Source organism: Lagopus muta, chromosome 5, assembly GCF_023343835.1.
Source record: "Lagopus muta isolate bLagMut1 chromosome 5, bLagMut1 primary, whole genome shotgun sequence".
NCBI lineage: Eukaryota > Metazoa > Chordata > Aves > Galliformes > Phasianidae > Lagopus > Lagopus muta.
The window spans coordinates 13425247-13449508 of NC_064437.1; the positions used below are offsets into that span (position 1 = coordinate 13425247).

Sequence of the window (24262 nt, forward strand, 5' to 3'; positions counted from 1 at the left end):
GGCTGCAGGGTTCTGATTGGGGCGGTACGCGTGCAGGAGGAAATGATAATATCCATTGAGGTGCTTTTAAAGAGCAGTGTTTTATTAAAAGATGAAACCGGCTTAAGGGAATCCGCAGTTATTGTGAGGAGCTGAAAATAACTGCGGAGGAAAACAGCGTAGTGTGAAGCAGGCTCGGCCTCGGCTTTGCCGGCCAACACGGTTGTGTCCGCAGTTCCGCAGTGAGCGCTAACGCTGATAGCAAACGTGATGCATCGCGTGATACGGAGCGTCACGCTGCGCACGGCTGCTGGGCACAGGAGCAAGCCGTGTGGGCATCGACGCTGCTCACCAAGTCCTCAGACTTCTGGTCTAACCTCGCCTGCTCCTCCTCCAGCTCGAGTGTGGAGTCTGTAAATGAGAGGAGAAAGGAGCCACGTGAGGGGTTTTTTAATACATCGAGGTACTCAGTACTAACTATGATCAACCTGAAAGATTCACAGCTTTTCACATCAGCGTGCATGTGACGTGGTGTTACATAAACGGCATGGAAGTTCATCCCAAAATGAATGCGTAGGTATAGCTCCCCACAAAAAAGTCCTGAAAGCAAGAGTAGGCTCCTGCTTGTGTGATCAGTGTGTTTCACTGTTGAATTGATGTAATTGTTACAAAAGTAAGTTCACTTCTTTGATCATTTATATTTAGGTAGCATGAATTCTAGCTAAGATGCTCGCTAATAAGGCTTATTTGCTGGTGTGCAAACATTTTGAAATATTACATCCTCATTTTTTATCCAGAGAGGGTGAAATGAGATGCCTGAGACTGCCTGAGACTGAGCTTTTTCTCCTATACACACAAACTGAGCTTGTGTATCTGTATCCCATGGAGCCTTAAGGCGGGCTATGGCTCTGTATTTCACTGTGGTGATGAGGAGGAGTAGGGAGCAGCATAATGGTAGGAATCATAGAATCATAGAAACATTAAGATTGGAAAAGACCTCTAATATCATGAAATCCAACCATCAAACCATCCCCTCCACACCCACTAATCCATGTCCCTCAGTGCCACATCTACATCGTTTCTGAACACCTTCAGGGACAATGACTCCACCACCTCCCTGGGCAGCTTGTGCCAATGCATCACTACTTTTTCAGAGAATAATTTTTTCCTAGTATCCATTCTGAATCTCTGCTGATGCAGCTTAAGGCCTTTACCTCTCATCATCACTAGTTATATGGGAGAAGAGGCTGATCCCCACTTCACCACAACCTCCTTTGAGAAGCTGTAGAGAACAGCAAGGTCTCCTTTGAGCCTGAGGAATTGCACTCTAACACATGCACTGTCACATGTTGCACAAGTACAGAGTTTGTATACTCACCAGACGGTACACAGTGGAAACCAACAAAGACAGGAACAGTCCTGGTTGCTGAACAGCCTTCTGCACAGTGTAAAACTGGCTCAATGGAAAAGCATTTTGAGGCCTTTTTGTCAAATGCAACTGGCTTCTCAATTTTGACAAACTTCCTCTGCAGCTTGCAAGCTATAAAACATGAATTCTTTTAAATAAACTAGAGAATTTCTAAGAATAACTGTTTTGAATTCAATATGTAGTATTAACAGTGATTAAGACCAGTGAACATATTGAAGGACACAAGATATATAAAACTACTCTCACTGAAGGGAAGGCTGTTTTCTGACAAACTCTGTGAGAGAATGGGGCATTTGGGATACAATCCCCAGCACAGGCACAGGTGAAGAAATCAGAAAAGATAGACACTTGTGAAAACCAACTGTTATGGACAGACACCCTATCTTTTGTCAACAGTCAAACTACCTCGCCTTCATTTTAATTTATCAACTTAGGGAGATTTAGGTTTATAATTATATCTAGAACACACACATTTCAACTAGCTTGGTAATGTGGAAGAAGTTACACAAGAACGCAACAAATCCAGATTTTGCAGTGAACTGCCAAACTCAGGAAAAAAATATTTTTAACTTTCCATTCATTGCAAGAAGAGTAATGACAAAAATAATATGATAACACAAATTAGGTATGTAAATCTTACAGTTACTCATGTGACTATTTAATTAGTAAGCAGTAATGATGGAATCTAAATACCTCCAGTACATACGTCTTCTGAGATGACCCAGGACTGAGCAAAACTCACTGCATCTTTAGCTAAATATCCGCTGGGCATTTGATACTCCCTTTTCTTCTCAGCATCATATTTTCCACAAATACCACATGTTTTTCCAACCATCCAGAAAGCAACCTGAATCTTTGTGGAAATAAAGAAAAGACACTCTTAGGTGTTTTTCTTCTAAAAATAAATCCTTCAAAAACAATAATAAAAAATACCTCAACTTTATGTCCATCATAGTATAGTTTTTCTACACCATATTCAGGGGCTTTTAATGACAAGCCTTCCTTTTCACTGCTTATCAGCAGACCTGCAACAAATGAGCAAAATGAGAGGTTAGTATTTTAGGATCCAACCTTAACCACAGGTCAAATTCTTGGGGCCTTACTGCAGTCAGTGGGTAGGGCTGGGGGAGATCTGGTTGCCCATTCTGTGAGTCTCTGTGGACATCACAAGGGACCGTAGCCTTGCACTACATTGTTTACAGATACACAGGATTGGCATCTGTTTCTTTGCCCATCTTTCCTATCACTCCAGTGAAAGTCAGGAAGAAGTTATAATGAAATCATCTAATTGTTTCTCGTAATAGAATGATCTCTATCTTGAGAGGGGTTTTCAAGATCATGTAATATTTCAAAAGAGCAGAAAAGATTAAACAAAATATAAAGGTGAGTCTCCTACCAGACTTAGATGTGTATGGAACATCTGTTGGGGTTTGAACACCATTAATCTTCAGCTGGATTAGTCCATTGGAAACATACATGTCAACCTCACTTTAAGTAAAGAAAATGAGTGTAAATAAATGCTTCTCACCATTCAGTTCACAGTTTCTAATCCTGGTAGAACCAACACTGCAGGATGCTTGAATCACTCTGAGAATAATTACCTGCTACTTTTTGTGAGGAAAGTTAAGAGAACCCAGGAAAGTATTCCAGGGGGACTGCTCACAAAAGCTCTTTCCCTGGTCTCCTTGAGTTCTGAGTGTCTGCTTGTGGCCATAGTTCAGGCAGACACCAGACCACATGGATCCTTGCTGCAAAACACTGTAGTTCCTCTTATGTTCATATAAATTGGAGGTGCTTTGCATTTCAGAGGAAGAATGACCTCCTTACATCAATTAAAATCTCTTACAGCCTGAATAGCCTGTGTATTGTAGTATATTCTTGAGAGCAGTGTTTGTTCTAATGAAGCCTGATGCACAGACACATCAAAAACACATCAGTACACTTGTAAAAAAAAAAAAACAAAACCAGTCAGGAATAATGCAGTGACAAGGAATGTCTTTATCACAAAAAAATTTGGTTAATACAGCAAGCGTCCTTCTGTTTTTTGGCAAAACAATGCAGGGAATACTAGTTTCTCTCTGTTTCTCTAACATTATGGCACAGCTAGGCAGACTATTTTCAGATAATTTTAAACCATACAGATCAAAGTTTATATATGCACTTTGAAGATTATTCCCTGCGATGACTTTGGTATGCATAATCCCATACTACTTAGATTTTAGATTTAATCAGATTATATTTTTAAAAAAGAGCCCATGGCTGTTTCAAGATGAAACAAAGCTTGTCTTAAGTTAGTTTCAAATAGATTTGGAAAATTGTGTGTCCATTAAGAGAAAAAGTAAACACTAGGAGAACTACAGGCCAGTCAGTCTCATCTCTGTGTGTGTGGCAAGATTGCAGAACAGATCTTCCTGGAAACTATGATAAGGCAAGTAGAAAACAGAGGGGCAATTGGGGACACCATGGCTTCATTAAGAGCAAATCACACCTGACAAATTTGGTGGCCTTCTATGACAGGGTTACAGTACTGGTGGATAAGGGAGGAACAACTGACATAATCTACCTGGAATTGTGCAAAGCCTTTGGCAGTGTTCCACACAACATCCTTGTCTCTGAGTTGAAGGGACATGGATGTGACGGCTGTAGCACTCACTGGATAAGGAGCTGTCTAGGTGTTTGCCCTCAAGCAGTTGCAGGCAATAACTCAGTGTCCAGGTAGAGACCAGTGATGAGCCAGGTTCCCCAGGGGTGGGTACAGGGACTGGCACTATTTAACACTCACTTCTCAACATTACTGATGAGATGACTGCATACATTAACTAGTCCTAGTTATTGGTTTAGCACAGGAGTTCAGACTAAATTATTACAGTAGTCTCTTGGATTTATAGTTTATGTTTCTACCTAATTACTAAGAAATAAGACAGTTAAATACTAACAAACTAATGAAGAGTTTCAGACAGTGTGTTTCAGAAACAAAGGACTTTTCAAAGGAAAAGCACAATCCCAATCCTCAGTGACATTCCTAGAAATCTTTCCACTGACATCAGTAATTTTTCCATGAGTTTTATGCTAGTACTGATCTGCCCAAACAACCTGGTCTTCACATTTACAGCATCATCAGCTTGACATCAATCTGTCATTACATTTGCAGTTACTTACTGGCTGGCAAGTCTGACACTTATTGCTGTAAGGTCAGTAGATTCTTCAAGTCTTTTTATCATCACCAGGAACTTCAATTCTGGACTACAATCCTGAGCCAAGATGTGGTAGCAATTTGCAGGCATTGAATAATTAAACTCAACTCCATTGAAGGTTGTTATCATATTTTGGGAAACTGAACAACGAGCTGAAAAAAAACCCACAAAAGTAAACATTTTGTATATTTAAGACAGTTATTCTATTTTAGATTGGTTTATTGTTTTTATTGTTTTACTGTTGAACATTTTCTGGTTTTACCTACTTCCATGTAAAAGAAAAATGATTCCTTCAGATTAATTTTTGAATTTGCAAATCAAAACGTAGTCAGTCCACAATCAGCACAGCAACCCATTCACAATTCAGTCACCAAGAGATAAATTCTGCTCAGAATGGGTGCAGCTCTCTGTGTGTGGCCTTTTGGCCACTTTGGTAACTTTGTTGTAGTCAAAAGAAGACTGTTGTTAACAATTCACATATCACTAGCAGAAGAGTAAATTCTGTGACAATTGTTGTTGTTATGTATATTGAGACATAATCAGGAGTAGAAATGGTAAGAAAATGGGGAGAAGAAAAAACAACCAACAAAACACCATAGTAGATTTTTTCCTTTTTCACTGTAATTGTATTTTGGAAATTCTACTTGCTCCAATTAAGAACTATTTTACATCAATTTTAATTAACAGACCAATTTTGGTGTAAGGCCTTTCAATTTAAAAGTTAACCTATATATCTCTTAGAGGCATTAACAACAACAAAAAAAAAATTTCAAATTTCACCTTCAAGAAGTGAAAGTAATGGGTGCATTTTTGAAGCTGGTTTAGCTGCTGTGTAACAGTACTATTCAAGTGGAGCACACCAAAACAGAATCCACTTAAACATCTTTCTCTTAAATTATTAAATGCTTTTCCTCTTGGAACAATAAATATCTGCTGTGAAGTTTAAATAGATGTACTGTAGGGATGTACTGTTGCTGTTTGGCACAGAATTGAACATTTACTCTTGCCAACGCAAGTTTATTTTTCTTCACATCTTTGCAGCCTCATAGATTTTCATTTCAGACAGAATTACTTCCAAGTGAAGCCCAGCTGATTGTTGAAGATCTAAATACTTGTGCAGATAGCTAATTGCTGACCTTTAAGGTTTTCAATGATTGAAAAGGCTGCTTGGTAAAAGACGTTCCAGTCAGAGGATGGAAATGTTGAGGTTGGTGTATCTGAACTTGAAGGGAGTGGCAGGGGAAGCCTGATGGCTCTGTTGTAAACTGTGAGCTGAAAATCAGTCAGAAAACAAACATGAATGAATGCAAATGTCATATGCAATGTGGAGATGAAATAGAATTTTCTTATAGCATTCAAACCTGTACTTACTGAAATCTAAATTAGAACCTAGATTTAGGTCAGAGCTTAAAATAAATCAAGTCCTCTCTCTACAGCACAAAATATTTTTGTAGCTTGACACATCTGCTATCAATAGAATAGCAGCGTTCTAAATTAAGTTATCAATTCACGATTTTTTCATGAGTTGTTTATCATGCTCACAGTTCAAATGGTTTGCTTATCTGAGATGAACACCTTTCTCTTGCCTATATGTTGAGGGCTATTGTTGGGCTGTCAAGGTTCTCTACAGCCTGCTTTCATTATCTCTCTGAAGGCACAGCAAAACCTGCCTTCCTCCTGAAGAGTTTTGGAGGAGTAGATTCCTTAGTCAGTAATTGCTAAGGTGTTATCAATATGATTAAGGTACTATAGCCTCTTTCTTATTTCATGTGTTTACACACTACTTGAGAGAAAGAGAAACTTTTTAAGACACTTTCATAACGGAATCATCTATGTGAACACAATGCCTTCTTGATGGGGAAGCTTCTTTATGGATCAATAAGTGATTTTTTTTTTAGATGGTAAGTTAAAAAAGCTATTAACCCTCAATTCCATAAGTATTTAGTGCTTCTGGACAAAAGATGTTGGAAATAGTTACCTCAGGTAGCTTTAGGACCACGTCGCAGGTTCTTGGAGACGTCAGAGCCATCACCATGGCTGCCTGGTGAGAAGGACCACGCTGCTGCTTTTGGGAGTAGCCCAGCATATATGCAGCTCCTGGAAAATATGTGTACAACCTGGAAAAGAAAGGAAGTAAGTGATTGAAACCATCCATCCTTGAAAAGATTCTTTATCATTCATTCAGACTAAAACAGCCCCTATAGCGATATGCACTCTCTGTTAGATATACATCATGTAGCAGGGTTTCTAACACATGGTGTTTTGAACGGGATGGGAAGATTTTAACAGTGTTAATGGGTGAAACAGCCTTCAAGAGACTGAACAGCAGCATGATATGAGAAGAAAAGTACAGCTAACTGGTTTTAAAGACTTACACATTTAAAAAGTGAACTCCAGTTTAAATAAAAACTAAATGACAGAAGTCCTAAAAAACAGATGACTGGTTATTAATATTTTGGTCCTGCAATGGTCATTTTTAGCAGGGATTGTCAATCTTAGCACTAAGATTGTCAAATGAGATGACAGAGGGATCTCTATACTCAGACATTATAGGCTTGGGATTCAAATAGAGAAATACAGGAAACATTGCTAAAAGAGAAAAAAAGAAAAAAAGAAAAAAGAAAAAAAAAAATTATAGTCTCAGGGCAGAGCTGAATTCTGTGGCTATACTCCAGCGTAGTCAGTTGCATGCTTTCCTCCTTTATAGTAATGGCAGGTAAAGCACATCAAGGTAATACGATCTAAGAAAAAGTTACCATCTTCAGAAGACATTTGTTAACTAAATCACTTGTACCCCTTTGACATGTTTTGCCTGCATAACCACATTATTATATATACCTGTATTTTGGCATCACTGTTAAAAAGATGAGGGTTTATATGGGTCTCTGCATTACTGTGGGTAGAATGCAATGTGGGTAAGTATAATGGATGAATGAATACAACAGATAATGAATATAATATATCGACATATATGGATAGATGCACATATAAACTGAGTACAGCAGTTTTCTTGTACTAAATGTCATGCATCGCTTGCTAGTTAGTGTGCAATAAGCCATATGCAAAATATTCACATCACTTTCAGAAACTGGAAGTAAATTTCCTATGTTAGGAAATGAGTCTCTTAAGGCACACTGTACAGTCTGTAAGAGAAAAGCTCCTCTAGAGAACCAAATATAGGCTTCTGCTCAGAGCCTACATTGATTACGAAGCATCAGGAGACCGAGTTCCTAATTCAGCACTTTAAAATAAAAGCCTACAGGAAATTATGTTAATCCCATCATCCTCTTTGTTTCAGTTGGTTATCTTGCAAACAAAAAAGCACTAAGTTTTGATGAAATGAGTGCACAGAAAAAAACAGACTTGTCATCTGATATTATAAACTCATTGATTAAGGGAAATTTTTTCAGCTCAGATTTGCAGAATTGATTCTATAATTATCTGAACATTGACATAGTTCAATTTTTCAAAAAACAGAGTAAAAACTCACCATCTGGCAGTTTTTCGGACACTTGAAGGCACTTTTGACCACTCTAGCTTCACCTGTATAGCCGGATGTGCAGCAAATTGTCCCGTTGCAATCTGAGTAGCAACCTTATAGTCCTGGCAATCTTTACCCCATTTAAGGGTACCCTAGTAGAGGAGAATACATATTTTGTGTACAAAGCACATTAAGATTGTTAAATTTCATTTACATTTGAGCAGATCACATTTAAAACCTACCGATGCTTTGTGGGAATTTACTACTGATGCATCAGCACAGAGTTTCCACCTATTTGATTCTGTTATGCCTGATACAAACACCTGCACCCTCAGTCTGGAGGCCTGTCTGTCAGTGTACAGCACAAGCTGGTATCCTGTCGGCTGCTCATTTCTTTTGATGGCACGAAGAACTGCAGCCAGTATTGGTGGCCTGCTGTCTCCCAGGAACATAGGCTTAAGTCAGTAGAGAAGAAAGGCCAAAGATGTAAACAGAGCACTGAAATTACTATATTCAAATCACAAACAAAAAAGCATTTGTAAAGTTTCATACAAAAAGTCTTTTCGTATAAACTACATGACAGCATCATAGACCACCATGCAAACAATACAGTTAGTGTATAGTTTTGCTCTTTCAGAGAGCTCTTACAACCTACAAAAGTAAAACAGTATAACATTGTGAATCTTTTGGTAGCATAATTTCAGTATAACAAAAAGGAAGCATGAAGTAGGACCCTGTTGTATAAAGAACCAACACTGCCCAGCTCAGCATTGCTGATGATTAGTTTTGCTAATCATCTTTCTGATAAAAATTGTTCAGACACCTGCTTAAAACTGAGATAGTTGTTGATGGAAGGATCCAAGGAGGTCATGCTGTCCAGAGCGGGCTACTTGCACATGTAGCAGCCTGTGACTCCTTCAAATTCAGAGCCATTTGCTTGGCAGCAGCCGCCCTGGATGTTCCTGTACTACCAGAGCTGAGGGACAGAGGTGCCCACCTGGCCAAGGAGAGAAGCAGTGGGACAAGCAATGAAGTCTATGGAAAGATTAGTCCAGATGGTGCTGGCAAGGGCTTAGAGTCAGCATACTTTTTCCTATTCAATTATCATAAACATACATTAATTACTTCTTGTATATGAAGACTCTCACCTGAGACACAGGTGTAGAGATGCCTTCATCGCTAGATGATGAAGAAGAGGAGCTGATGCTGCTGTTCTGAACTTTCCTTGGTGGGTCCTGCAACAACAGAAAATCACTCTGAAGTTAGCTGTCTACCACTGCAAGTTATTGTAGAACTTATTTCTGATGATTTTATTCTCACTAACCTAAGTTCCAGTAAAGCTAATGAGAGCAGTTTTAGGCCTTGCCCATAGCAAGAGCAGAAAATATACCTGTTCATCTGCTGGCTTGAACCAAAACTGGTAAATTGGTAGATCTGCCTGTGAAGATGAGTAAAGTGTAATAAGATTCAAGAGAAGAAAAATAACTTTTGATAAATGCATTAAAAAAATCAGTATTGAGTATGGAGAAAAAGCAAAACAAGATGCAAATTTTAAAGCATTTTAAACTAAAATCTTCTGGAATGTGAAATTCTGAACTGGAATGCTTCAGAGAACTGAAAACAGGAAAGAGCTCTACTAGGTTACCTCGTCCATGCTGCAGCAAATTGTTTTTCACTGATCCATCCTCTATTGGCACAATTTCCTGATTTCTGGTACAAAAACATTCACTACAGAAATATCAAAAATCCAGTCTGAGTGAATTACCTGTTGGTTGAAATATTCACTGTTCACACTGCAGAGCTTGTCTCCAGAGCTGTCCTCTCTACTGCTGCTGCAGGCCTTACTGCTACCAGAACCAGTGCTGCTGCCAGAGCCATGCTTCCTCCCAAATTGCCACACCTCATCTTTCTCATGTTTATTTCCAGGCTCCTTACGCTCAGCAGAGGAATCAGTAGAAGATGAACTGGAGAGTGGGGATGCACTGGGCTCTTCCCAGAGGTCTGTAACTGCAGCCTTTACTTTATCGTGAATCCACTTCTTATGATGACGTGTTTTATTTGCAACCTCCAAAAACAGTTCAAAGAGTTATGAACAGCTTATATGCAGCTTGCTCTGTAACATTTCTCTGGTTGTCAAACTGCTCTCCACAACCTTTCAAGGAAATACAACCTCTTTGCCCCATATGCTGCAGACATTGTACCTTGGCATCATTTGAGGGAAATTATTCCTACCTTCCATACTCAAAGTCTCCTACCTTGAACACATTTTCAATGCCTAGAATCTTCTTCAGTTTAGCTTTAATATTCTCATACAGAGATGGCTCCTTCTCTTCTTTAGGTCCTGAACTTGTTGCATCAATTATTTTGGAAGCTGCTTTGGCTCCTGCTTGTATCTCTAGCTGTATTTTTTCAATATCAGCATCTGTATGAACTAAAGTCAAGATACTCATGTTCCAGCATTGTGCTATTTGAGTATCATTCACAGAGATTGACAGAAAAGCTTGTTTTTGTTACTGTACCTGGCTGCAAAAATATTTTGGCTTCAAGTTCTCCAACTAATTTGTTCAGACAGGTATTTCTTAAGAAAGCAGAATTCCGTGACTTTAGGCTGAGACAAGCAGAACATCCCAAACTGGCTAATTTTCTACAGAAGACGCGTGCATAAGACCTCTGTCCTTCACCATGATGATGTTCATCTTCTGAACCTTGCAAGTGTCCTCTGGATATCACACTAGGAATATTTCTTTGCTGCATTAAACAAAAACACGGTAAAATATTTTATGGCTCTCAAGATCTTTTCTATATTCTTATTAATGATGAAAATGATGACAGTCTTGTCTGAGAAAGGAAACATTACTTAAAATTGTACACCCAAGCATTGGAAGAAGTGAGGTTTCTTCCAAAACCACATAATCACAAAATTATAGAATCGTGGATGTTGGAAGAGACCTTCAGAGATCATCGAGTCCAACCCCAAATGTGCTGTGGTCAGGTCACCTAGCCAGCCTTTCCCAGGCAGTGCTAATCAAACTGACACCCAAATGAGAACCTCCAGGACTTGCTGGAGAGATAACAGTCTTCCCGCAGCAGTTCAACATATCCACCCTTTGCCAGCCGTAGGCCTGAGATGCTGAAGAGCACTGCAGAGAATTCTGCACTTCCCTGCAGGGATTCTCTTGGGATTTGGGAAGCTGTCTGTTCTCTACCTGCCTGCAGTACAGGCCTTGTTACCTCCCAGCTTCTGGCTTTTGAAAAGATTTCTGATGACTGGAAATGCTGATTGGAGACAGTTGGCGTTTCTCCGTTGGGGAGAATAGGGGACTTCTTCTCAGAATCTACTTCTTCCATGTTTCTTGAAATAGCATAAGCTTCACTCCTGTGGAGGTGATAAAAAGAAAGCAAATAACATCTTCTAATTTTGCTTACCACCACCATCTTTAATACTGGAGAGAGATGAGCAATGAAAAAGAGAATACTATGCTTCATATGGATGCCAAAGTACAACTGAGTCTGAAAAGGAGTTGTACATTCATAATTTATAAAGGAGAGCTCACAATCGGTTAACACAACAAGCAATGTGTGGCCAACTCTTCTGTACCTTACAGCTGCAAGCTCAACTTCCTGATGGCAGGGAAGGGTTTCAATCTTCACATTCTTCTCTTTCATATTTATCCTGGCATCAAATTTCATTGTAGTGTTGGCACTGACCTCTGCATGAAGTTCAAGACCACTCTGAAGGTACTGTGTATTAGTACCCATCATTGCAATCATATGAATATATACTCTGAAAGTGTGAAATAAAAACATGCATAATTACAAATTAATATATGCATTTTTATCTTTGAAATGCCGAATTGAACTTTCATAGTGTTCTGTTTATTGCAAGAACTACTGCTGACAGATTAAAAAGATGTAACAGGATAAAAAAGCTGAAGTGCCACTGGAGAGTAAAACGTTTTATCTGATGAACAAAGTGAACATGGATCCTCTCACTGCTTTATCACTGATGCACTGCTTGAGGACAAGCTAACATCAGAATCTTCCTCTAGCTTCCAATTTTGTCTAATTGCTTATTATTATCACCATTCTTATTATCATTATTACTATTATCACTGTTAGTACAGTTGCTGTTGCTTTTCTCTATCTAGAAGTGTTTTCCTTTTCTCCCTAAAATCTCCCCAGCTTGCAGAAAAGAAATTATACATAAGCAAATATGTCTTTACAACTTAGTAGCTTTAGACACTGAACGGGTACAAGTGTGAGCATTTTCAGCAATGGCAGAACATCACCACATTCCTTTTTGATGCTGTGCACTTTGCTAGGCTTGCAGGGTCACAAAGCATCACATAATTGTGTTGCTTGCTTACAGGTTCACTGCTCAGGACTAGTACAGCCATCCCAAATTTGGGACAAACAACATCCTTAACCAACACACCTACTTCAAACGAAGTAAATATAAATGAATGTGTGTATATACATATGAAAATATATGTCATTCATACTTTGGCTTCACATCAGCATGAATATCCATGTTGGTTTCCAACAACTGTGAAGGTCTGAAGTTGTCCAGTAATGGTGGTGATATCTGCATATCAACTGTAAAAGACAGAGTGAAATTACATGAGCAGAGAAAAAAAAAAAAAGCTGGATGTGCAATTTTTCAGTTAACACAGTAGTTAATACACAAGCTGTGCTTCTACATTTTTAAATACTTCCCATGGTCATTTGAAGATCATTACTCTTGAAACAGAATTATACAAATATGTCCTAAGTGCAGCATGATAATTATTTCCCAGCCCCTTTGGATGTTCCTGGACACTAGTATTTCCACATCACAAGAGCATTTCTCAAGATTACAGAGGGAATTAATTCCAGCAAAGGGATGGAACAGCAGCTGCTGGGAAGGAATGGCTGTTAGGTGTCCCACGCTCACCGGTGGCCGCAGCCTGAGCCAGCGCAGCACCGCATATGCTGAGCTCCAGCGGCAGGCCCAGCACCGTGGGGACGGCGTGCCGCAGCTCGGCCACCACTGCTGGCAGTGCCCATCGGCCTGAAACACCTCGCTGGGCCTCCTCCACTGCTCTTTTCACTGCTGGCTGCCAGCTTGATGATCCAGTTAGACTCTGAAGACAGAGAAATGGGTTAAATGAGCAGGCGTGGTGACTCGGGGAAGGGAAATTATTCAGCAACACAGACAGAAAAGGCTACAGCCTTGCCACTACCTTCATGGCTTGCTGAATGATGCTGCTGTCAATGTCAATGAAGGCAATCTCCTGGCCCAACACTTTGATGTAAGCAGACAGCAGAGGATCTTCGGGAGGCAATTCTTTCCACCCCAGAAGCTGCAGTGTTAAGGAGAGGTGAAGGAGAAAGGGAGGAAACAGTTTCTTAACATACATCATTGTATTAACAAAGAGTAGATAACATCTGAAGCATACTGACTATGGTTCCTTAGCCAAAAAAATGGTAGACATCATACAGGTGTGAACTGATGTGGCCTTTCTCATGTTGCTTAACTGACTTCAGTGGGTGTTTCCCTACATAAAAGTGTGGTAAGTGAGGTAATTTTTGCTACTTAAGTACTGGGTGACACCCAAGGGCTCATAAACAAAAGTCTTATTCACTAATCATTTTAAGAGAGAAGAGCAACCACTTACTGTGTTTTAACACACACTTCAAACCACATGAATTTTGCCTAACGTCATTGTCATCATCTTTTGCACTGTACATTAAGGGCAGCTTTGCATGGTGTGCTGACACACATTGAGTGAAAAGATGGCATCTGTGCTCAGTGTAAGTACAGTCTAACTAAATGCATCTCTCTGTGACCAAACAGGATGGCTGACTGAAACATCAAAGGGGTGGCTAGGATGGTAGCTGATGCAACCGTGGTTCTGGTGGGAACTGTCTATCCAAACAAATCAGGAGGGTGGATAAAGGCATACCGTTTTACCAAGTTCCTTCAGGGTCTTGTATGTATCATATTCAGCAAAGGGAATATTCTCTTTCCTGATGATATTGGTTAGGCTTTGTGACCGGAGAGCTATCTGTAGGAAACAGCATGGAGCATCACAGCTCAAGTACCAGAAAACTCAGGAATACCTTTGTACCTGACATTACACTCACCAAGGCAACTCTAAGTGCATACTACATGAAGCCACAGCACTTATAAGGTTATGCTTACTTGGCAGGTGACTGCTGGCTATGACTTCAGATGCTGAGGGCGTGCTGAGGTAGCTTTGAATTAGTCAGCAGGGATAATTTTAGGGCAGCTCAAAGATCAGCACAGGCTACAAAACTTACCCAAGAAGGCGAGTTAATGCCTGCATGCTGTTACATGGAGATTTGTGCTGCTGGGGCTGCACTGCTGCCTGAAATTTAATTTCAGCTGCTCATTCCCTGTACTTACATAAAACATCCCAGATGTCATATGATTTTAGGTAGGCAGACAAATACTCTGCTACATAAGCTTTCCTTTGCTCTTGCAGATTTTCATGCCTATACTGAAAGTATTCAGACCACTTGTCAAGAAGCCCAGATACAAGTAAAGTTATAATCATTATATAAATTTTCCCTTCCACATCAATCTTCACAGTCAAACAATGCATGTATTAACAAATAGTGATGTCTGCAGCTGGGTTGTAGCTTGTTTTAATGAAATACTTACTTCTACAATATCTGTTGCAGTATTTGCGTAATATCCTCTTACTTTTGTTATTATATCAGATGGAAACATAGAGTTGGGACTGTTCATTAGATAAACTCTCCAAATTGCACCAGCCTTATACACATCTATAACAAACAAAAAGCAGAAAAGATTTTTTTTAGGGTCTCCAAGTGAATTTATGAATCCATGTCCAGTGAATTTAAGCTACCTTAGGTGCATACTGTACTAGACAGCAAATGACTCTGCCAGGATTCAGCCCCACAGGTCCTCAAGCTTGTAACTTCAAAAAGGGATCTTTGTTTGAGGGCAGAGACAAAAGAATCACAGTGATCAAAGCAGGAGGTCTAAATCCATGCACAGATACTTATCTCCCCATCAGATACCCAAAGAGTAGTAGAACACCTTCAGAAGATTTTGCATTTTAGGAGGCTCTGGTGCTTTCTTCTGTTTGAAGGGTGCACTAAGCCCACAGCCCACAGCAGGATTTTGGGTGGAAATTATGAAACACAGTAGAAGCATTGAGCTGTGTAAGCCTAAGTGGTGAACAGGGCATCTGATACTCACAGGAATAACCACCAGCATGAATGACCTTGCTGTAACGATAGCTCAACCTGTCAAGTCTGGGGCTCAGAAGTTTAATGGCAATGTTGCAAGCAGCAGATCTGAGTAATAAAGAGTTAAAATCATATGAAGATAGTCAACTGTGACCAAATTCTTAGAAAACTGAGAAAAATTTATATCACCATTTGCAACTAAAAATTGTACTTCATCTGCTTACAGATTGTAGAGCTGTGGGATCCCACCTACTGCCAACGCCTTCATGTGAGAATATGTGAAACTGGCCACTTGTAAGCTGGTCTCCGTCAGCAGTGAGCTGGCCATGGCTGCCACAACAGGAAGAGAAGGCTTTGTTTCAAAGAGGACAATGCATGCCGTCATGCGCACATTAGGAGCAAGTGTGCTGTCCATAAAAATTTGAAGAGTGATCTCCCTTACCTAGAGGAGGAAGATACAACCTGTGAATTGCTCATGCAATTCAATGCATGCAATGCTCATGATTGCTCAGGAAGAGGTGTTTCCTAAACTGTTCATGTCTGATCTGCAGTGAATGGTGAACAAAACCCAAAACATTGAGCATGGAGCCTGTCACTGAAAATAAAGATATTGCTGGGTGCATAATAAACAGAGCTGGAAGAAAGAGCTGTTAGCAACAGTGTTATGGTGGCTGAAGCAACTACCTTCCCAGGATGTCAACAAGGATGGGATAATATCAGTGATTTGCAACATGGGAAAGAGGAAAACCTGTTACTATAAAATCTGCCCAGAGTTCCTAACATCATTCGATGGCTTTATCATCCCTTCATCACTAAGGCAGCCTAAATCACACCCTCGAGAGTAATCACATAAATAATAATTTCAGTTACTTTTGCAGGGTCTTTTCTGGCTATTTTCCTCAAGGCCAGCACGGCATCAGCATGAATTCTGCTCGGTAATTCTGCAGCAGCAAGTGAAAATGTTGGCAAAAATTTCTGGATGCGTTTGATGCTGGCTGGCTCTCCTGCATTGCCTATAGCTTTCAGGGCCAAGGCTATGTCTTCAACATGGCTTCTGCTGGAAGCTTCAGCAGCAAGGTCATGGAGTGGCTGAAATCAGAGCAGACTTTTGTTAATTTCATCAGGCAGCAATCCTGCAATACTGCATGAAAATATACACTGCCATAGCAAACAAAATGACCACTGGTGCAAAACCCTCAGTAAAGCCATTCAGATTTTTCTCCCAGAAGGACTCACTGCTAAGAGTGAGGCACGTAAACACCTCGTTGCCAAACTTTCAGCATTGTAAGAGGCAAATTAGAGGCATTCTAAAAATTTCTTCACCCCTAATGAAATAATGAGAGTTGAGAGTCACCTACCTGAAGAAGTTCATTAGGACAAAATGAAGGCTGAGCACAGTATTTATTTACCAAGCTACCATATCCCAGGTAAACAAGTACTCGCAGCATTGGTGTTTTCTGAATTTGGGGACAGGTTAGAAAAGTCTGCAGAAGAAAGAAGTAATAGTCGTTAATATTTTGATTTATTAGCGCTGGCATGCAGTGAAACATTTATATCTGAAAAGTAAATAAATAAAATTACTTTGGATTTTTCATAAATATTTTCAGAATTTGAATCGAATGCTAGTGATTCAGCTATGATTGAAGTATAGCTGCTCCAGCTCTGATTCATGCACTTTAGGTGTTGGTTACTTTGTGCCAGTTTCTTCAGTCTGCCTGATTTTTTAAACTACACTTTGGCAAAATGAAATCAAAAGCAATTTCACGACGAAAGTTTTTAAAAATATTCCTTACAATTTTTTTGCAACAAATGTTTGGAAACATTTTCTAAATTATTTTCCATTTTTGTTAATAGCTTGCATTTTACAAAATAGGAATAAAACACGTTGCGTTCTTTGCTTGTAGCTGTGTGAATTCACCTCCAAAATGAGTGGCAGGGTAGCAGGCAGGAGGATAATTTGTACTCACTGAGGCAACTTCTAGGGTTTTCTTACTGGGCATGACAGAATGGAAGGCGAGAGGGAGAGCCACAGCTGCTTCCCAGATGTTAAGATTCTTATCATGAATTTTTTGTTTGAGGAACTGGAACGTGTCAGTAGCTCCAGCGGCACACACAGCGCTCATGAACCAGTGCCTGCCAGGGAGGGGAGGACTCATTACTGAATTGCTCAGCATTTCTCTGGATGGGAATCCCACCTGACAGCAGTGCAGTTACCTGTACGGCAGTTCACTGGCAAACTGCACCCACACAGACTCGATTTCATCCAGGGTCACTACACGAAGCAACTGGACCATTTGTAAGAACTTAACTGAAGCTTCTGTAGTGCCTCCTTCTTCATTATTCTGAACTAATTGTTGCAGTGTTTCTTTTAACTGTGATGAAAAAACAGAAAGTTGAAAGGTGCCATGCCTCAAGTAATTTTCAGAGCTGTTAACAGGTCAAATGACCAGTAAACATCATAAATAATGAAAAAAGTGTGAAAAATAAGCCTCTACTACCTGCGCATCTGCATTTTTGACTCTTATTAGAGGAACTGGCATCTGGAGCAGCCCTTCTGGGAAATGATAACGAAGACTCCCCTGATTTTGCAGTTGAGCATCTGGTGCCTTTATGGGAATGCTTTTAATGTCAACCAGAACCAGTTTTTGTCTTGAAGAGAAAGACAGAAATGCCTCAGTGGCAGTGTGTCATATCACATGAAAGCTGGGCATGTACAGCCAGGGCCATAGGATGAGGGTGCCCAGCACCTGAGCCGCAGTGCCACAGTGCAGAGCAATCTAGGGTTTGTACATTGCTCTGCATTGTCTGGAAATCTCACCAGACAGACGAGAGCTTTCACTATTGCTTGCCATACTGCTGACATTCACTGCACTCACCTGGCTTCCACGGCTGCTGTCCCGTCAGGTTCATTGAAGGGGGAGATCTGGTACACTTGCTCAGACATGGCAGACAGCATCAAGGCTCCACTGTCAGAGTACTTCATCTTGTAAGTGAACAGCACTGTGCCCTTCATGTTTCTGACTTTCTAAAGGTTCAGAACGACACAAATATGAAGTGAAAATCATTAACTGGTTACAGACAAGCCAAATTCCCTGCCAGCACCAGCAGAGAGCTTGGCCAGGCATGCAGCCTACCATGGGGCAGGTGGGGCAGGGCCGGATGTAGGCCATGCCTGTGCTCTGCACCGCGCTGTCCTGGCAGTCCGTCAGGTCCTTGCTCTTGGAAATGGTGGCACGGTTATTCTTGCTGTCATCCTGGATAACGTATCTGGTCTGGCAGATGCCTTCGATCCCGGACTGTGAGTGTTCATAAAACATGACAAAATTTCACTGGAAATTTCACTTTCATTACAGCAGCATATAGGTCAGTGAAAATTACCTGGCAAGGGTTATGTATGGGCAAGCTACTATGTAACAGTAAAGGAGCATAAATGTAAAATCAGAATGGGAAAGAAACAAACCTCTTGTAGTTCATACACATTTTGTGACTTTTTGATGGTTATCTGCATCATGTTCAGAATCCCTCTCACGAGGTTAGTGCAGAGGATGGGACAGTTCTCAGGGGCATAAATACTTCCCACTTTTCCCTCGGTGTATTCAAACTTAAAGGCTTGGCTGAAACATGCAGCTATGGTCCCTGTGAGCTTTGGAGACAGAGTGAAGGCGTCTCCGGGCCAGAAGCCATGGTATTCCTCCAGCTTTGGTGATTGGATCTGTGAACAGAATCAGGAAAACATTCATCTTGTTCACCATCAGCTTGAAACAGTACAATAACAGTGCAATTGGACACTCCTAGTCCATGGCCAGGCACTTCTCCAGCACTCAGGAGATGTTTTTTCTCCTCAGACTCTTGCACTACGCCTAGGACACCACCTTAAAAATAGAATTTCCCTAAAGGATTTCTGCCAGAAAAATAAGGTAATGCAAGCAGTGTCTATAAGTTCAGCAAGCACAGTGAAGCTTACTGGGTAGTGAAAGCCTGGCTGCCAGGGATCTGTATGGAAAGGGCATCTCCTATTTTCCCTAGTTCCTCAGCATGTTCTCCTTCCAGTCCTGCAAGTCAGCAGGCCATCCCTCAAGCTGCCACCTACACTGTTTTGGTGCTGCCTCTTGGTTGAGCACATCTCAGCGCAGCAAAGCTGTGGCAGGGCTGCTGGGGAAGCAGAAGCAAGCAGGGAAGCAGGGGCTGGCAGCTGCTTTGCAAGTGGCTGCCATCACTCGGAGTGTATCGGGCTGTACAGCTTGCTTGCAAGTCCTGGACTGCTCCCTAGTGGGAAGCGTGTGCCTGCATGCACACACGTACACAGTCACACGCGCAGACATGCCTCCTGCCCTCCTGCACTGAGGCGCATGTTTCTGCGCAGAGAGAAATGGTGTGGTTTTAGGGCTCTATTTTGGGCTTTTTTAATCAGAGCTACAGCGGTGGCTTGCCTCTTAAAGTAAATCCTATTCAAGACTTTTTTTCTGTAATTGCTGAGGTTATACCAAATTTAGTGAGGCTACAAAAAAATCCTGCTGTTTTGTGTTGTATCTGAAAGTAGATATTCCGTCTCACTGTTTCAGTAATAGATGCACAGAGTTACAGGTTCAGTAAACTCTAGGACAAATGCAAAGCGCCCTCTTAGAGCTCTCTCCACATAGTCACCCCTTCTCTATTGTCTTTTGTTCTATGACAGTTTCTTAAGATGTTTGTTTTAATCTTTCCTATGTGTAACAGCACTTCCAGATCTGATATCATTATGCCAAGTGAGAGCATTACAATCCTTTACATTTGAATTAAAGTCCATCTGAAGAATGTCAAAAGGAATATAATGGAGACAGACGTGAATTTCATTTGTAATGAATGAATTTTAGCACTGAGTTTTTTTCACGTCATGGACCGGGCTGAAAAACACAAATTCCTCATACCTGAATTTTCTTAATTTTTACACTCAAGTTTATTGTTGCCTTTACTAAAACTATCTTAAGGGCACTGCCTTAAAGCAGCAGCCTGCCATGTCTTTCCATGGAGCTGAATCCAAGTACGATTTGTAAGTGGGCTCAGGCACTGGAGCAGCTCTGCCTCCCTCCAGAGACCTGCAGGGTGAGAGTGCTGCCTGTGCAAAGCCACTCAGTCTGACACCGGGACTGTGGGGTCATCTCAGCACCTGGAAGGACCCTAAGGTTTTGTGCAAGGTTTGTATTCCTGTCTTGTTTATTTTTCCAGCAGGAACTATATCCCAAGCTGTGTGGTGCAGGAGGAGGGATGGGTTCACATACCCTTGGGAAGTTACCTGCAGAAGGTGGTCACTGTGAGACACATGGCTGATCTCCAGCCTGCAGATCAGCTTCAGCCCCGCTGTTGCCAACCCCTTGCCTGGCAGCCCATGAAGGATGAGGCCCTCATAGTCATACAGGTAGGTCTTGCCAGTACGAAAACCAGGCTCTATTGAAAAATAAATGATAGAAATGCCTTCTTTACTATGACTGCTGTGCTATCAGCCTCATGAACTGTCCCAGCATTGGAAGGGGTGGGAAGGAAGTACATACCACTGGCAGATATGGGGAGTGCACTTACCAAGGTCATGCTTCTGGGCCCCTGCATGGGAGGAAAGAGAAGAATGCATGAGGAAACCCAAACTCTGTGGGCACTTCAGCATTTATTGTTCATTTACTCAGTGAGCTGATGGCAGTCGGACAGCCAGCACTGGGCTTCTGGAGCACACCCCCGGGACTCCAAGCCCACTCCAGCTCTGCTTGCTACATGCTGCTGTGCTCAGGCACAGAAATCCAACAGCTAACAGTCAAAAGTCAGAAAAAAGCTTCAGCAGATTATGCTGGGAATGTCCCTGAAAGGCTCTGAGGAGGTGCCTGTGGAGCACAGTGGCCGTCGCGGCTCTGTGGTACCAGTAAAGTTCAGACTTACCCACAAGGGCGAACACCAGGGCCAGGATGAGTCCCCTCATGCTAAAAGTGACTGAACACTACAGGGGAAATGTGCACCTTTTATAGAAGAATTATTAACAAGTCCAGGGAATTCTGTTGAGTTATCAGTTTCTTATCGACCACTCCAACCCGGTTGGTGATAGGGCTGGGGACTCCTGACCAAAGTCATTGCCGTGCCAAAATCATCACAGGCAATCTTCTCACCTCACCATCTAAATGCTCAGAAAGCACCTTTTGGAAAAGATGGTTAAAAGTATTAAAATATCACTAAAGCAAAAATATTTATTGTGTAAGGAAAATTACTATCATTACTCATTGGAAGCATTTGGAGCTATTGCAGCCTGCACTAACTTTGCCCAGGTTATCCTGACCTGACCAAAAGGAACAAACCTTATCTAACCGATAGTGCTTCACAAGGATTATGCAAAGCCTGGGCAGCACTCCTGTGACACTGCACTGATGCCCTTTGGCTGCTGCACACACTGTCATCCACAGCACTGCTCCCTGAGGGTGGGGAATCCACCTAGCAACACTAATTCCCACCACTGTCACAAAGGCTGCAGCAAAAAGCAATTGCTTGCATGCGTGTCTCCCTTACCTGCCTTTCTTACCAGGACATCACATCAGTGTTCTTGCCAGCCACGCACAGATGTGGGTGAGGAGGGACCTGGGGGGGCTGCCAGACACTGTGGACACAAGGCTCCCAGCTGATGAAGATGCATATACTCTGGTTTGCCAAAAAAAGGGGCAGCATCCTCACAAAGTGGGGTCCTTTCTTCTGTCAGTCAGCAGCCAACCACCTGCTGCCACTCACCCTGCTGCTTTCCATGAGCGGGTCTGTGAGCAGGTTCCCTTTTCAGGAGCTCCATAAGGCTGCTCGAGGTGCAGGGCTCAGCTGGGTCTCCGGTCCCTTGTCCTCTGGTGAGGTGTGGAGTTGGACAATGGCGGCAGGGCTGTGGGCACTGCTCCCACTGCAGAACTGTTGGAGAGGCAGCCCAGCAGCCCTGGGCCTGGGATTTGAATTCTCTCCTTTGGGGCTGCCACTGTGTGCACACAAACTGGGGAGGGGAACCAAAGCTTCTTCTCAACCACCATGGGAGGCATGGGCTTACAGGGCACAGAACTCATCTCAGTTTTAATCAATGCAGCAGGGACTCCTATTCAAGACAATTTGGTTTTCCTAAGGCTTTTCAGATGATATTTTTTTATAATTGAGCAGTTAGGATATAATTTATAATACCTGAAACACTAGACTTTGTTCATGCATCAAGGATGTTTTACCAGTACTGTATCCTGGTTCTGTTTGTTTTAACCTCTTCTATCAAAGTGACAGAGTATGACAGAGAAGCTAAACCATACAAGCAGTGAGCAGCTCCAGGGAGTTGTGTCATGTCTTCTGAGATTTGGCAAACGGTAAACATAGCTAAAGGATTTACACACACATCTGCTGGCACCTGATGAGGGGCTCAAAATCCAACATACTACTGAACGTTTATATGCAGCTGCACAATTTAAAAATGAAACAACCAACCAACAAACCCTACCTATGTAACTTAGCCATGTCTGGACTTTGAGGTATAGCAGCTCATATTCCAATACAGAAGGAGTTTGGAACCAGCTCCATCGTATCTCTGGATGTAATTTCCAAATACTACAGACCTGTCAGTGAGGAAACTGCCCTCAGTTGTGGTGGAGTCCTTTCCCAGCAAAGCTGGCACTCCCAGAGGAGTGCTCCGTTTTCATCTCTTGCTCACTGTTGCATTCACCCACCCCACTCCAACATCCAGGTGGCGAATACTGCACCCCAAGCACCCCGCCATGCTGTGGCCCAGACAGGATCCTCTCTGATGCTGCCCCACAGTCTGTCAGTGGAGACTTCATCTTTGCATTTTTCTGTGTGGATCTGAATCTCTTAATCTTTGTGGGCCATTTCTCCAGCCTGTCAAGAACAATTTAAACTCTCGTTATGGCCCCTTACATCCCCACATACTCACACCTCTTCACCATTTACATTTCTCCAGAGGATATAACCTGAATTTAAAAAAAGAAAAAAAAAAAAAGTTGGGGGGGAGGGGAAATAACAACAAAAAAATTACCATTGTGAGGTAATGATCAGCTCTGCTGTGCCCAGGAGCAGCCATGAACATTATTTCCGTGGAGCTCCAAACAGTGCCTACAGCACAGGGCAGGATGAGGCCAGGGCCCCCAGCAGCGACACCACAGCTTTGGCTGAGGAAAGGAGCCAGCAGCCCACCTTTGCAAGAAGCCTCTGGTGTGCTGGATGCTCCTGGGCAGGGCTGTGCTTCCCTGAGGTTCCTACTACCCACAAGCCCGGATGCCTGTGTTGAGAGCCCCCAAGACCTTTCCACCACTGCTTGGGTGTCTTCCATTCATGCTGACTTTCCAACAGCTTCCTTTCAGTATCAAGGACATTACCTTTCCAAACTATAAAACCCACATACATACAAACACTGAAGTGCCCATGCTGCTGGAGAAAGCAGAACGACACAACATGTATAGAGCTTTCTCCCTTTGCCCAGCAACCACCTTTCCATTCGTGTGCTAAGAGGAAAGTGCAGTTTTGCCTTCACTGGTTGCTCCTTATTTTAAGAATCAAATCACTTATTTCTCTTTTAATTAATTTACCAAAAAACTAGAGGCATGCAGCCTGCCAGTCCAGCCCAGAGCAGACAGAAAGACCAACCAGGAGCACACACCTGGAACCCTATAGCCTCCAGCACTCAGGGCAGCCAAGTACATCCCTCACCATGCCCAGAGAGACCTGCTGTGGGTGGGCTTTGCACCCCAGCTCTGCTCAGAGACTCTTGACTCACACCAGCTTCTGTGTGCTGCGTCAGGAACGTCACATTTCCTCCCCCAGAGCAGCCTTGTCCATATGCTTGAGGTTCAGGTTCATTCCCTGAAAGCTGTTCCCTACACACTGTCACTGCAGAGCACCTCTTTGCATTACTGCCACAGAGGGCGCGTCTCACCCAGAGCCAACCAATTCCTACTGTGGTGCCCAGGATCTCAG

At 42.1% G+C, this 24262-nt stretch overlaps 1 protein-coding gene across 1 annotated transcript; it reads right to left on the reverse strand.

Moving 5' to 3' along the window:
* Positions 1 to 271: 271 nt before the first annotated feature.
* Positions 272 to 21297, reverse strand: LOC125693571 (vitellogenin-2-like). Its single transcript, XM_048945701.1, has 35 exons — positions 21209 to 21297; positions 20861 to 20881; positions 20577 to 20728; positions 18765 to 19016; positions 18439 to 18600; positions 18181 to 18329; positions 17803 to 17953; positions 17519 to 17676; positions 17272 to 17437; positions 16663 to 16788; positions 16175 to 16393; positions 15529 to 15746; positions 15315 to 15412; positions 14751 to 14875; positions 14029 to 14130; positions 13306 to 13425; positions 13017 to 13206; positions 12586 to 12679; positions 11682 to 11867; positions 11315 to 11459; positions 10603 to 10831; positions 10339 to 10514; positions 9849 to 10148; positions 9474 to 9521; positions 9232 to 9318; positions 8326 to 8538; positions 8093 to 8235; positions 6581 to 6719; positions 5739 to 5874; positions 4568 to 4754; positions 2805 to 2896; positions 2342 to 2433; positions 2102 to 2261; positions 1358 to 1519; positions 272 to 390 (listed from the first exon to the last, which is right to left on the reverse strand). Exons 1-35 carry the CDS (start codon positions 21246 to 21248, stop codon positions 272 to 274), a joined length of 5157 nt encoding a protein of 1718 aa, XP_048801658.1. The 5' UTR covers positions 21249 to 21297.
* Between the last annotated feature and the right edge of the window lie 2965 nt (positions 21298 to 24262).